This window comes from Coturnix japonica, chromosome 5, assembly GCF_001577835.2.
Source record: "Coturnix japonica isolate 7356 chromosome 5, Coturnix japonica 2.1, whole genome shotgun sequence".
Lineage (NCBI taxonomy): Eukaryota > Metazoa > Chordata > Aves > Galliformes > Phasianidae > Coturnix > Coturnix japonica.
The window spans coordinates 47,482,928-47,495,179 of record NC_029520.1 but is presented as its reverse complement, the minus strand read 5'-3'; the positions used below and the strand labels follow the sequence as shown (position 1 = coordinate 47,495,179).

Genomic DNA, 12,252 nt, shown 5'->3' with positions numbered 1-12,252 from the left:
GGTTAGAAACTGGAAAGAATTAATGTTCTGTAAAGTATGTAAAGCAGCATAAGAATCATTGGTAACTGTTTACATGCTATTAATAATTAGCAGCCTTCATACTGGTCTGTTAGGAATGAACCACACATTGGGTACAATAGGAACTCAACTCCGTACGGTTGGGTTCGAATTACATTTGGCTTGGACAATAGGGCATGACTGGTGCTCATTTGAGTTTCTGCCATTGTAAACAATGAGATGTTGGAATGTTTCATTTGTTTATTGATTTCTTTATTTGGACAGGTGCAGGTTGATCATATAAAATATATTTTTTATTCTAATATAGACAGGCAAGAGCTTAATAACATTGTCCAGTCAGAGTGTATCATCATAACCAGCTTCTTTAATAGACAGATTGAAATTAATTTAGCCTGTGGCTTGTTTTGAATTCGAGTCCTAAACCAACTAAATTTTATTCTAGTGAAGGTTCTTCATGCACTGTCCAACCACTTAGAAACTAGAAGAAAAAGAGCTATCTGTATGATTCTGATTCATTTCTGTTTTTCCATACTAAGTTTCTTATTTTGTTAAAAATTGCATGCACATCTATGAGGTTGATTCTGCTAATGTTAATGGGGCTCATCCATGAGAAGAGGGTATTCGGATCTCATGGTTAAGGCTCATTCTCCAGGGTTTAATTTTCTTCAGCTGTATGAAACCTTTCCTTTAGTACTCCAAAGCAATCAGATTCTTTAATAAATGATGGGAAGAGGAAAAAGCTAGGAGGATTTTTTTCTGGGATTGTACCATAGGAAGTAATATTGCAGGACTGAGCATAAGTTAATCTAGGGTAGCCTTCATGTCTGTCTTCTCCATCAGTTAGACACCCATATTTTTGTCAAGGGAGGGGGAAACTACAACAGGAGAATGGATGGCCGTGTATCTTACCTTTGGTGGCAGCAGGAGGTTGAAGGTGGTGAACCTGTATGAAGGTACATACAGAAGGTGTTATCTCTATTTCTCAGTTTCTCAAATCACTCACGTCAAGCAGCAAATTGCACTTCAGTTGGCAAGCAAGAAAAAATACCCCATGTTCATTCATCTTATATGTTGAAATAAATCTCCATGAGGATTGAGCAGAACTTATGCTTGTAATGCCCTAAGTTATCTTATTACACAGCACCAGCCTGTGCTTTTAAGTTGCAAATACGTGTTGTGTCATAGTCTTTTCAGAGTTGTTGTTCTGTCTGTCACCAGGTGAACAGATTGGATATACTCATTTTGATGGCCAAGGGTTTTAGTATTCCAGTTCACACTGAGAATTTGCTGTCCTTACTTCTCTTTCAACATTGCTGCATTTAAGCAGTGGCATAGCTTCTTTTCTGATGCATACATTTGATTCCTTTCAATGCTACAGAAGTTATGCAAAGGCATTGATTGTAGACTAGAGTTTCTCTTGAGGTGGACAACTGCTTATAATTAGAGCTGTGGGAATGAAGGAAAACCCGGCTAGCAAGCAAACCGTCACTCTCCCAAAAAGCTTGGTAAACTCATAAAGCTCAGGAGCTTAATCTCTGAACCAGAGTGCTTGTTATCTAATCCCCACCAGCTGTTGTGTACTTGGTAGTCATGACATCTGTAATAGAGCTGAAGAGCCTTTCTATATTGGTTGGCACCTTTACTAACCAACTGAACTTGTTTCTACTCTCATTGCTCGCATTTACCTGCTTTGAATCATTAACCGGTTGCTTAGGGTTTGATCATCTGTTTAAGTATACGTTATAACAGAGAGCTTTTGCTGCTCTTCACATGAAGGATGTTTTAGGTTTGTATGTCTTCAGCTGGTCTGGTTTTTGCTATGCTGATATCAAAAAGGTATCAACTGAATGAATTTCCTTGAGTCCCATTCTGATCCAATAATACAGACTTAAAGCTGACCTAGGAGGGAAGTCTTTGGAGTTGTACAGCTGAAAAATATTGCCACGTGTCTAATAGACTTAAAATAGGTACCAAACTATATACATGTATCTGTTAACTAGTACGTATGGACTGACATATATTATTACAGAACACAGAATATGTGTGCAAGTAAGTGTGCACATGGTCACTATGGAAAAGTGACTGTTTTCAGGCGTTACTTTCATCTTTGCCGTGGTAGATGTAATTCATTTTTATACAGCAGAAGACAAGATAACTTGCAAGTGGTAAACAGTGGCTGGGAAGCTACCCAAAGATCACTTCTTGTAGGATATAAGGTTAGAGAAATAACTCTGCAAACATATTCAGTGGTTGTATCAAAGGGAAAAACAGTTATTGTTTTAGTTTGGTTTTGTCAGTGTATGTTATAACCCTGGAAAGCAGAACCCAAAGTATGAAACATCAGTTAGGTGGGCTTCAACCTTCTTAGCCCGGATCCCAAATTAGTTCAGATGGAGGTAAATGCTGAGCTGTGCTGGAAAGATAAACTGTCAAAATCCAGAATAATGATCCCATCAGTAAAATCATCTCTACCGAGTTTGTAAAAAGATACCTGTTAAATTTTTGCTCAATTTCATTATAATCAGTTTTCACTTGGAATGCATTTTACTGACACGTTTATTATTTATTTTTTTTCCCCCTAGAATGGTGCTAAGAAGTTTTGGGACTTTATGAGGACACATGACAGGTAACAGATAGTGTAACATTACTTCCTTTTGTCTTTAAGTTGTATTTCATGCTATATTCTTCCAATGGTCAAACCTTAATGTTTGAAATATCCCTTTTTTCCTCCAGCTGCCTTTTCAATTCTAACTTCTTATGTAATGCAGATGCTTCTCCATTGCTTTAAACAGAATTAGCAGAAAGCTTAAAGTCTCCACATGGTTTATGTCTTCCAGTGTGATTTACCTGTGCCTGACTTGTCAGATATTAGAGTTTTTGTACTAATTTTGTAATAATGTATTGCATGTGATGTAACGATGGAATGGAAGATGGAATTAAAAGCTTGAATTGTATGAAATCCTCTTCCTTGAGTGTGGAAATATTGACTGAGGAAAAGACTGTGCTCCCATACAATTATATGTATATACATATACACGGTGTATATATATATGGAGTTGTGTTATTCATGAAGATAGATGATATAGACTTGAGTATCTGAACGTATTCCCTCACCTGTGAAAATACAAGCCCATGCATTGTACTAATGGGAAGGCTGATAAAAAACAATCTTAAGTTGTGGTCATAGTGTTTGATTCTGTCACTGGCAATTACTTGAAATAAGACATAGATTCTGTTTCATGTTTAATCGTACCCTAATGTTGTGCTAACATTTTTATTTTCACCATGTCCATCACTGTCGTGTTGTGATGTTTCAAGCAAAGCACAATAGCTTTGCAAATATTTGAAACTTTTCAGACCATTCATTCTGTACAACAAAATGCTCTTCTAAGCACACAGAAAGAAATGGATGGCCTTGGGTTTTATTCTGCCTTTCGATTTTATTTCTCCTATTAAAAAAGAAATTAACTCCTGACTGTAAAGATCAATTCATGCCAAATAATAACAATTAGAGTATGTATGAGAGAGACTCGGTCTCAGACTTACTTAATAATAAAGTATTTGACTTTTTACGTTGTATAAATATATGATCTAGTCACTGAAAATTCAAGTATTGGAAAATAAAAAAATAAAAAGCAAAAGTAACAACTTTTCCTTGGAAAAAGCCTTTCTGAGTTTATTCATGTAAAAAATGTAGTAAAGCACATACAGCTAAAGTAGCTGAAACAGTCAGAGTCATCTTGAGAGATGTATTCTTCCTGTACATGAGGTAAGTAAATTCATTTGTGTTTTCTGATTGTTTTTGTCAGAATCCTCTCAGACCTTACAGTGAATGTATTTTGTGTGTAGGTTCTTGGGATGGATATTTGCATCACTTTGCTGATAGGGACACTTTCTATCAGTATAAAGATTATGAACATAAGGCTTCCAGGATGTCTATGAAAATATTAAATTGATGAACATTTATAAAAGCCTGTACTGCTTGAGGTTAAGAACAGACAAGGGAGTGATATTTCATTACTGAACTTTACACTTGCTTTTGGAATTTGCCTGGAAGACTGTTCTGTCTTTGCACTCTGTCTATCCATATGGGCATGTGCTGGGATTTATGATCACAGATACAAAGGCTGAAATGATAATTGATTGCTGGAAATTTAATATATGCCTTGTACTTTCAAGCGAGTGAATCCAGCTTCAAGTCACAGTGCTAAGAAGGGCATGACTTCCAGAGGAATAATTTGTCATTACTTTTGTTTTAACTTCTCACTGTGTGATAACGTGTGAGCATATGCAACTAACTGAGCGGGGTAAATATTAAAGGATTGTTTTTCCATGAACTTCTTGAGAATGGTATTTCTGAAGGACTTTTGTGAACATTTTTAAAATAGTTGAGTACATAACTGTATAAAAGGGCTACAGACACATGTCACGCCAGTCATCTCTGGCCACATAACATTTGTTAGCTTCAGATGTACAACAGCTGCCATCCAAACTTATTAGTGATCACTGTTGAACTGCAGAATGCCTAATGCTCTTACACAAGTAAATTCATGGCAACTTTTGAAATCCAAGGTAATAACGTGAACTTTCTGCATAGGAAATCCATGCTTTTATATAATCTGTCTTTGTGAATGGAAAGTCAATTATTATCAAATGGATTAATCAAGAATTCCTTGTCAGGTTTTGATAAACTGTGTTTGACTGTATCTTTGTAAGATAGCTGTGATGCTACTTGTAAGGAAAAGTCATTTCCATATGCTCTAGGCATGTGTAGGGGAATATATATTTAGAGAGCCCTTGCAAGTTTAAGGATCTTAATGAAGGATGAGTTATTGAAGGAGGATTCCATGATCCACATGCTGTTGATCACGGTTTCCCAGGGCATAAAATCAGGAAATGATGGTCTCATTCAGTAAGGCTGTAGGAATTGCCCATATTTAAGACACCTTTTTTAAAAGTACTTTTTTTTTTCTTTCTGAAAATACTGTAATACCATTAAGTGCTCCATTAAATAAATAAATAAGCCTGTTTGTCTACATTGAACTACAGACTGGAATGCCAGATCTGCAAAATGTACATATAAAGGCATTATAATTTTACATACAATTGATACGTGCCGTATGACAGTAAACTGAGAGTTTGAGCTCTGGGCTCCTCTGGGACCTCAGTGTTTTTTCTTGTTTTGGATGAGGTCAGCGTAAGCCAATATTCAGTAGATTTTTATCAGAATATGTATTTGATACAGGAAAACGTTTAGCGAGAGAGTTGGAGTTATTTCCGTATAAATCTATCCTTTCCAACTGTTGAGATGAACAGCTGATTAAATTTAACAAAGAGGAAAACATGAGGGCTGCAGCAGTCATTTCTCTTGCCTTAGGTGTGAGTCACCTATTGGAAAAATCTTAAATATCTATCAGGCTCAACACAGTCCTCATTTATACATACAGAAGCTGGTGTAACACTTGTGCAAGCTGAAATGGTGCATTTTTACTTGATTTTCCTTTTATTTCCCCTTCTTTCTTAGTTTGTGCAGATCTGAATTGGAACCCATAGATATTTAGTTTGTAATTTATGCTGAACAATTCATGCTTGCTCTCAATCCCATTGCACATTTTAAAGAGTTAGGTTTGGTTTTTTCCCCCCAAAAAGTTATTACTAGTCACACAGTCAACCGCTACCAAGGCAGACTTTCAAAAACAATATTGTTAAAAACTAAGTTGCATCGTGGGAGGTTCAGGTTGGGTATTAGGAAAGATTTATTCTCAGTGGTCTGTCACTGGCACAGGCTGCCCAGGGAGGTGGTGGAGTCACCATCCCTGGAGGTGTTCAAGGACTGTGGAGATGTGGCACTGAGTGATGGTGGGCATGGTGGGATGGGTTGGCACTTGGACTAGATTATCTTTTCCAGCCTTAATGATTCTATGGAAAATCAGTGGAGTGTTGCTCTACCAGACAAATCTAAGTGCAGGGTCTTTCAGAAGTACTTAGAAGTTGGTGTTGGCGGTCTTTAGGGTGTAGAGTTGTTTTTTGTTGTTGTATTTTAAGGTCACAGGTATTCAAAAGGAATCTCTTGATTGGGAGTTCATTTCACTTCTGCACATTTACAGTGATATTCTGTCAGGAACAGAAATGGACCGAGTATTACAAAATAATCATTGATGTCTCAGGAACAGAAATGGACTGAGTATTACAAAATAATCATCAATGTCTGTAACAAAAATTTCGTCTCTAAAACCAGACTCACTCTGGTTATATTCCCCCGCATCCTAATTTTGCTATATTTAGTACAGTAAGAGCCTGAAATGTAATACTTCAGTTTTACATTCATCTACTCTATAAAGCAATAGACTTGGTTCGTTTCAGGTTTCAGCAGCTCCCCTTAAACGGATTCAAGGCTTTTAAAAGTCACAATTCGGGAACAGATGAAGGTCAGTGTGGAGTCATGTGCTTGCTTTTGTGCTCGGAGTAGTAATGTTCAGGAGCAGGAATCTTTTAGTAATTGACAAGTAGTAGGACACCTTTTAGATGGGTTAATAAAGCAAAATTATGGTTACTTCTCTATTTAGAACTATCAACATGTCGCTGTGAAGTACACTGCATTTCAAAGGAAAAAGAAAATAGAGGAGATTGAGCTGCATTGTTAGGTGGTTCCTCCTTAACCCTCTCAATGTCATGTGACAAGAAAAATGCACTGGGACCCAAAAGCTTATAACAAAGGTCCAATGCACATGCACAGCTGTACTTTGATTGACTACATAAACATGTCACAGTTTCACAGGAATAGCTCCTGACTTAAACATTCTGCAAGGAAAAAAACTTTGCCTTTCTTTCTCATCCCTCCAAAAAAAAAGAGGGGAGAGGGAAATAATATTGCTGCCTTATGAGATTGGCTTCTTTGAAGGTAAGAGATCATTTCTCATTTCTTATTTGAAGTGTTTGCTTAGTGAGGAGGCTGCAGACTGGATGTACTGCAGAGATAGGTAACAAGTAGAGCTTCCCATCAGTTGTAGGTAAAAGGGAACAGAGGAAATCTGTTTGTTCTCCTCCAGGTTCTGGAGACCCACAGAATGCTTGGCACTGCAGCATGGGAGGAGAAAGGTGTTCATGGGTGGGTACCCACAGCCCCACTGTCTGCCCCATGGTCACAGCCTGGGTTGCTGGAGCCAGAGGCAGCCGGCTGCTGTTCTGGACCACTGGAGATATGGTGGAAGTCACGTGCCCTGAGCATGTTATAGGAGCAGATTAAATTCCTTCTCCTGTTTCATATGCCGGATCGGTTGGGCTTTATGGAAATTTAATCCCACATGTATTTTTCTGGTTTATGTCCTGGTGTATTATAAGATGCCGTGAAATTTAACTCAGATGCTTCCTTTGCACGAGAATTATCACAGTAGCTTTAGAATGGGTAAAATACAGCCTTTTAGCATCTTTACAGCTTAAGAAAAAGTTGGTCTTTCTTGGGTGGCATGTGGCTCTTGTGTTCAATGATATGTTCTTGTGCTGTAAACCTCCTCTGTCTTTGTAACATCTCAAGGTGTCAGTGCTGTAGAGTTCTCATCATTATCTTCAAAGATAGTAGAGGAGATGAGAAACCAGATGTAGTTCAACAAAGAACAGAAATGATGAAAAGTTTAGGGAAATAATAGCTGAGAGAAAAAGTAATGATGGCTGGGCATGTTTGTGCAGAGGATGATGCAACCGAAGAGAAAAATTAACTGCTTCTCAGGAAAATGGAAAGGAATGTTAGAAAGAGAACCGGAACCATTTCATTTCATCAGTAACCAGTGACAGAATGAGAAGGAATGGCCTTGTACAGAAAAAAAATCAGATTTGAAATGATAAAAACCTTTTTGGACCTGGTATCTGTTTATCAAGGATGCTGTCAGGATAAAGGTATGACGATGTGAAAGTAAACACATATCATGCTGTAAAGTTATCAGAGAAAAAACCAAAATCAGAAGCCAGATTTTTCTGTTCTGATTTCACCTTTTTAAATGTTTGCCATTAAATCACCATCTGGCTTATAAACTCTACCAAATAGGGTAAAATGGTGATAAAATACTTATTCAGGGCATTGATTCATTGGAAAATTACATGAGTAAATAAAAATATTTAAATGTAACCACATACAAAAGAGTTTTTGGATGATTATTCAGACGTTACTAAGCAGAGGTCCTTGGTGGCCAAATTAGAGACATCTAGTTTTTACAGATTCAGGAATTTCTCTTTGAAGTGTTTTTCAGTAGTATGCAAAAGAAGTGGTAAAATGTGAATTCTCTGTTTCTCACTCATAGTGGTGAGACCAACATCTATCCCTGAGAGTGTTGCTATTCACTTCATATTTGATTTTTGATAGGTATGAAGTGAAGTTGCTGGTTTATCTCTTTCTAGCTTGGGCAGAACGCTTGACATTGTTATTCTGTGTGCTGTCCTCGAATCTCAAATTGTTTAAAAGCTTTGACTTTTGCCTTTTTGGAATGAAGTCATACCTCTGCCTTTTAGATAGATCGTTTAGTGGTCTTATTAGGTGATAACATTTATAAACAGTGGTTACACAAATAATTGAGAATTGGAACAAAAGCCCATCAGACTCTGACTTATTCTATGCTCCATGCCCACAAAGATTTATTTAATTAACCAAGATAGAATAAAACCTGAATTTATTTATTAAAATATTTTGTTGAAAGAATCCCATTGAGATGCAGTGTTTCATTTCCATGGGTATCCTGGGATACAGGCCAAGATATGACTCTTGAAGAATGTTATTGAGAGCAATGTGCTTTGATGTCTCATTTATTTTGCAGTTGAATTTACTTTCTATTTTTTCCTTTGTTAGATAGAAACAGCCTGCTGGGAGGATTGTTTATTCCAAACAAGTTGTCCTGCGCCTTAATCTTTGCCTGGGTACTAATTGCTACTTTACAATTAGATAGTTTTAGAAGCGCACGTATATGGAATTGTTAGCACTTCTTAAGTCATTCTTCTGCTAGTCTGATGATTAATCAGACATACACATCCTGCTTTATGGTGCCATGAACAACTTCCTGCTGCACTTCAGTTTACCGAAACCTGCCTTCCTTTTTTTTCTTTTCACTGTAACATTAATTTTCTTAAGCACGAGCATCTTGCTGCTTTAATCCTGGTTTCACTTAGTAATAAATATTTGAATTGTATTGGAGAAAGCATTCACATTTTATCTGAATACAGAAGTCTTCTAGACATCTCTAATTATCTTCTGCCAAATCCACTTTATCTCTGATTAGTATGAAAGGGTGAATGTTTTTGTCAGGAGCTTATAGCCTTGCTTTTGTAATAGGCTGCATTTTAAGTAGCCAGTTGGATTGGTGTTGGCCTTTGAAAAATGTAAAATGCTTTGAAGGAAGACTTAAATAGACCAATAAAGATTGTGCGAGCACACACGTTTAATCTCAGGACTCTCTGCATTATAGTTCAAGCTCTGGGAAACTGAAGGAATTGTGCTGGAGAATAATCAAAGGGTACAGCTTTATTACTTGTCTGTTCTGAAAATGGGCTGTTTCCTCTGGCTTAAGACACTGGGTGCTCTAGATTCTCTGATAAAAGAAAGAAGACAGCACTTTAGATACTATATATTGTAAATTTTCAGGGATGTGCAGCTGTGAAGTGGATGGCTCATCTGATTACAGAATTAACAGAGGATGTAGGCAAATCTTTCTCCTGGTCCCCCAGAATAACTCTGAAATAACCTGAGATGACAAAGGCCTCCCTGAAGGATGAATCCTCCCTTATAATTATTTTTGTTTGGGATCATAAATTACACAGAAAGTGATGGGAAAGATCAGTTTGTCAACGTTGTATTCAGAAAACTTAATCCACGTAACGTTAAGAACAAAATTTACGCGTTAAACAATGTTGTCACATCTAGGTGGTAATTTTTTTTACTACCTTTCTTTCTTGAATGACTCATGATTCTTCCTATTTGCTCCCTTATGAGGCCATATAAGGAAGAAGTGCTACGTGTATGTTTCATATTCACACACTGTCCAGCTGAGAGGAATACATATCTTTCTAAATACTTCTGTGATTGCACATTACATTGATTTTCTTCTAATTGTATCAAGGGAATCTGAAATACCAAATATGCTGATAGTCAAGGGTAGGCATGGATTAAATCAGTTCTTTTTATTCCTGCATGCCATTCCTATATTTCTTTCTTTTTTTTTTTTTTTTTATGACTTTTATTTTCGTTGTCCATTCTGTTTTCATTGTCTTTTAGAATGTCAGTTGAATTAGCATATACTCCTATAGTGTTGTGAGTGTTTGGCTTCTTTATCTTTTCCTTTCTTTTTCCCATTAATCAAATAGCATTATTTCCTGGAGTCTCCACTATGGAATATCATCCATACGCACACGCCATGTTACCCACCAGCACAAGAAGCGTCCTGAGTTCCTCTTGGGATGATTAAAGAAGGGTCAATTTCTTTGCCCTTATTACCCCATCAATTACTTAGCATACTGTAGTATTAGCACAAGATTATCTTTTAAAAAGCCTCATCTCCAGCCTTGAGAGTCTCATTTCATTCAGAGAAACACAAGAGAATCTTTTCTTTGCTATTATTTAACTGGGGTTTATTTATGCATTTACTTGTTTTGTAAAGCATTTGTAAAGTAGGCGATAAAGGCACATGTAAGAATAATGAAAGGCTGAATGAATCTTTGTTTATTGTTCTAAAAGTTGGTCTCATGAAAAGCAATTAGGGAGTGTTAGCAGTTGCTTGTGGATTAGCAGTAGTCCAGGTCAACAACTGACAAACCATCATGGTAGAAATATAAATATATTATAATATATAGCAGAATGCCTCCTATTTCTTTCCATGGCAAATACAGTAGATACAAGGAGCATGATAACACTATTTGCTAGAGCAAATGCTCAGCTACAAAACACTATTTTTCAGCAGTCACCACTGTTAGATATGCATTTTTGCCTGTGATGAACAAAAGCTGTGCTCGTAAATACCTGCATTGGTGGAGGTCCCACTGTTGCTATTACGAGTGCTGAGACGCAGCACCCACTGCCTCACCGTGTTCACATCCACTGTTTGGTCTCCATAAGCATTCAGCAAGCATTGGTGAGTGTCATTGGGTGCCATTCTTTCTGCACAGAGGAATTCAGTTCACCTTTGCTCCTTCACACCTCCATGTCAGACACCCATCTGTCAGGCTGCCTCTCTGCTGCCATCTGTCACATGTCAACAAAATGGAATGGAATATTGGTGGGAAGGTTCATCCTCTGCTGCCACGCCACCAACATCCATCTCTGATGTTGTGGACTGACGTAATAGAATAGGAAGCATTACTTTTGGAGCAGCCCATGCGCTCTCTTAATCTTGCAGGCCAGACCTAATGACTGAAACTTATTGCTGTGTTAGGGTAATCAATGAAAGCAGTGGTTGTGGGGATCTTCAGTTTATCTTGCTATAACTTTCTGCCATACTCAGGTAACCATCCTGAATACCTCAAGTGGCTTCTCTTAAGTTACACACGTAGTAACCAGTGGAAATATTTCATGTTTTATTGTTTCTTGTGGAATAAAGAACACATTTATAGAGTGACACTCATCTTAAAGTATTTAATGTTGAACTTTCGCCTCTGTGGCTCTTCAGCTGACAAGAAATATTAGAACTTGTATATTGCAGTTTGTTAAAAAATGTAAATTTATGTTCAGAATTGTTTGTCAGCCTCTCAGAAAATTGAAAGTAATTAAATAGAAAGTTCTACAGATTTGTGCCATCTCTGTACCCTCTCATCTCAAGATGGTGTGAGAAGCAGACAATTGTAATAACTTGCTGCTACTCCTTTCCAGCTTAATTTGATCTCGTTCCTTAATTCTGACAGATTGTTTTTAATTTCCCCATCTGTTCCATAAAAATCTCAAGTGATTGACTCTTTAGGAAAAAAAGTAATGTCTAATAGCTGAGCCACTTTTAATGAGTTGGTATGATTTATTTAATGAGACACGCTGAAGAAAGAAAGCCAAAGGAAAAAATTGGCTTAGGGTGGTGGGAGTGAAGAAAGGCAAAGTTCAACTGCATCTTTCAGAAGTCCCCTCTTCTCCCTTGCCCCTTAGCTCTGGGTTGCTGCTTTCTTTGCTTTCAGGCGATGTGCTCTGTCTTGCAATTACAGTTAAATATATACGTATTCAACAGAAGTAATACTTTTTTGCTCAGTATTTGCTTCCAGAGGCTCCAAAGTCTA

At 37.3% G+C, this 12,252-nt stretch overlaps 1 protein-coding gene and 1 long non-coding RNA gene across 5 annotated transcripts in view; both read left to right on the top strand.

Annotated features, from left to right (window-relative positions):
• NUDT14 (nudix hydrolase 14) overlaps window positions 1-12,252 on the top strand; it is a 44,940-nt gene that overhangs the window by 20,348 nt on the left and 12,340 nt on the right. For all 4 annotated transcript variants that reach the window (XM_015865677.2, XM_015865678.2, XM_015865675.1 and 1 more), the window contains one exon: window positions 2,601-2,644. In XM_015865677.2, the coding sequence (XP_015721163.1) occupies window positions 2,601-2,644 (44 nt within the window). The remainder of the gene's footprint in view (window positions 1-2,600; window positions 2,645-12,252) is intronic.
• Window positions 2,660-9,444, top strand: LOC107315361. The gene is made up of 2 exons (XR_001555875.2): window positions 2,660-6,446; window positions 7,068-9,444. It is a non-coding gene; the product is annotated as an uncharacterized LOC107315361 (long non-coding RNA).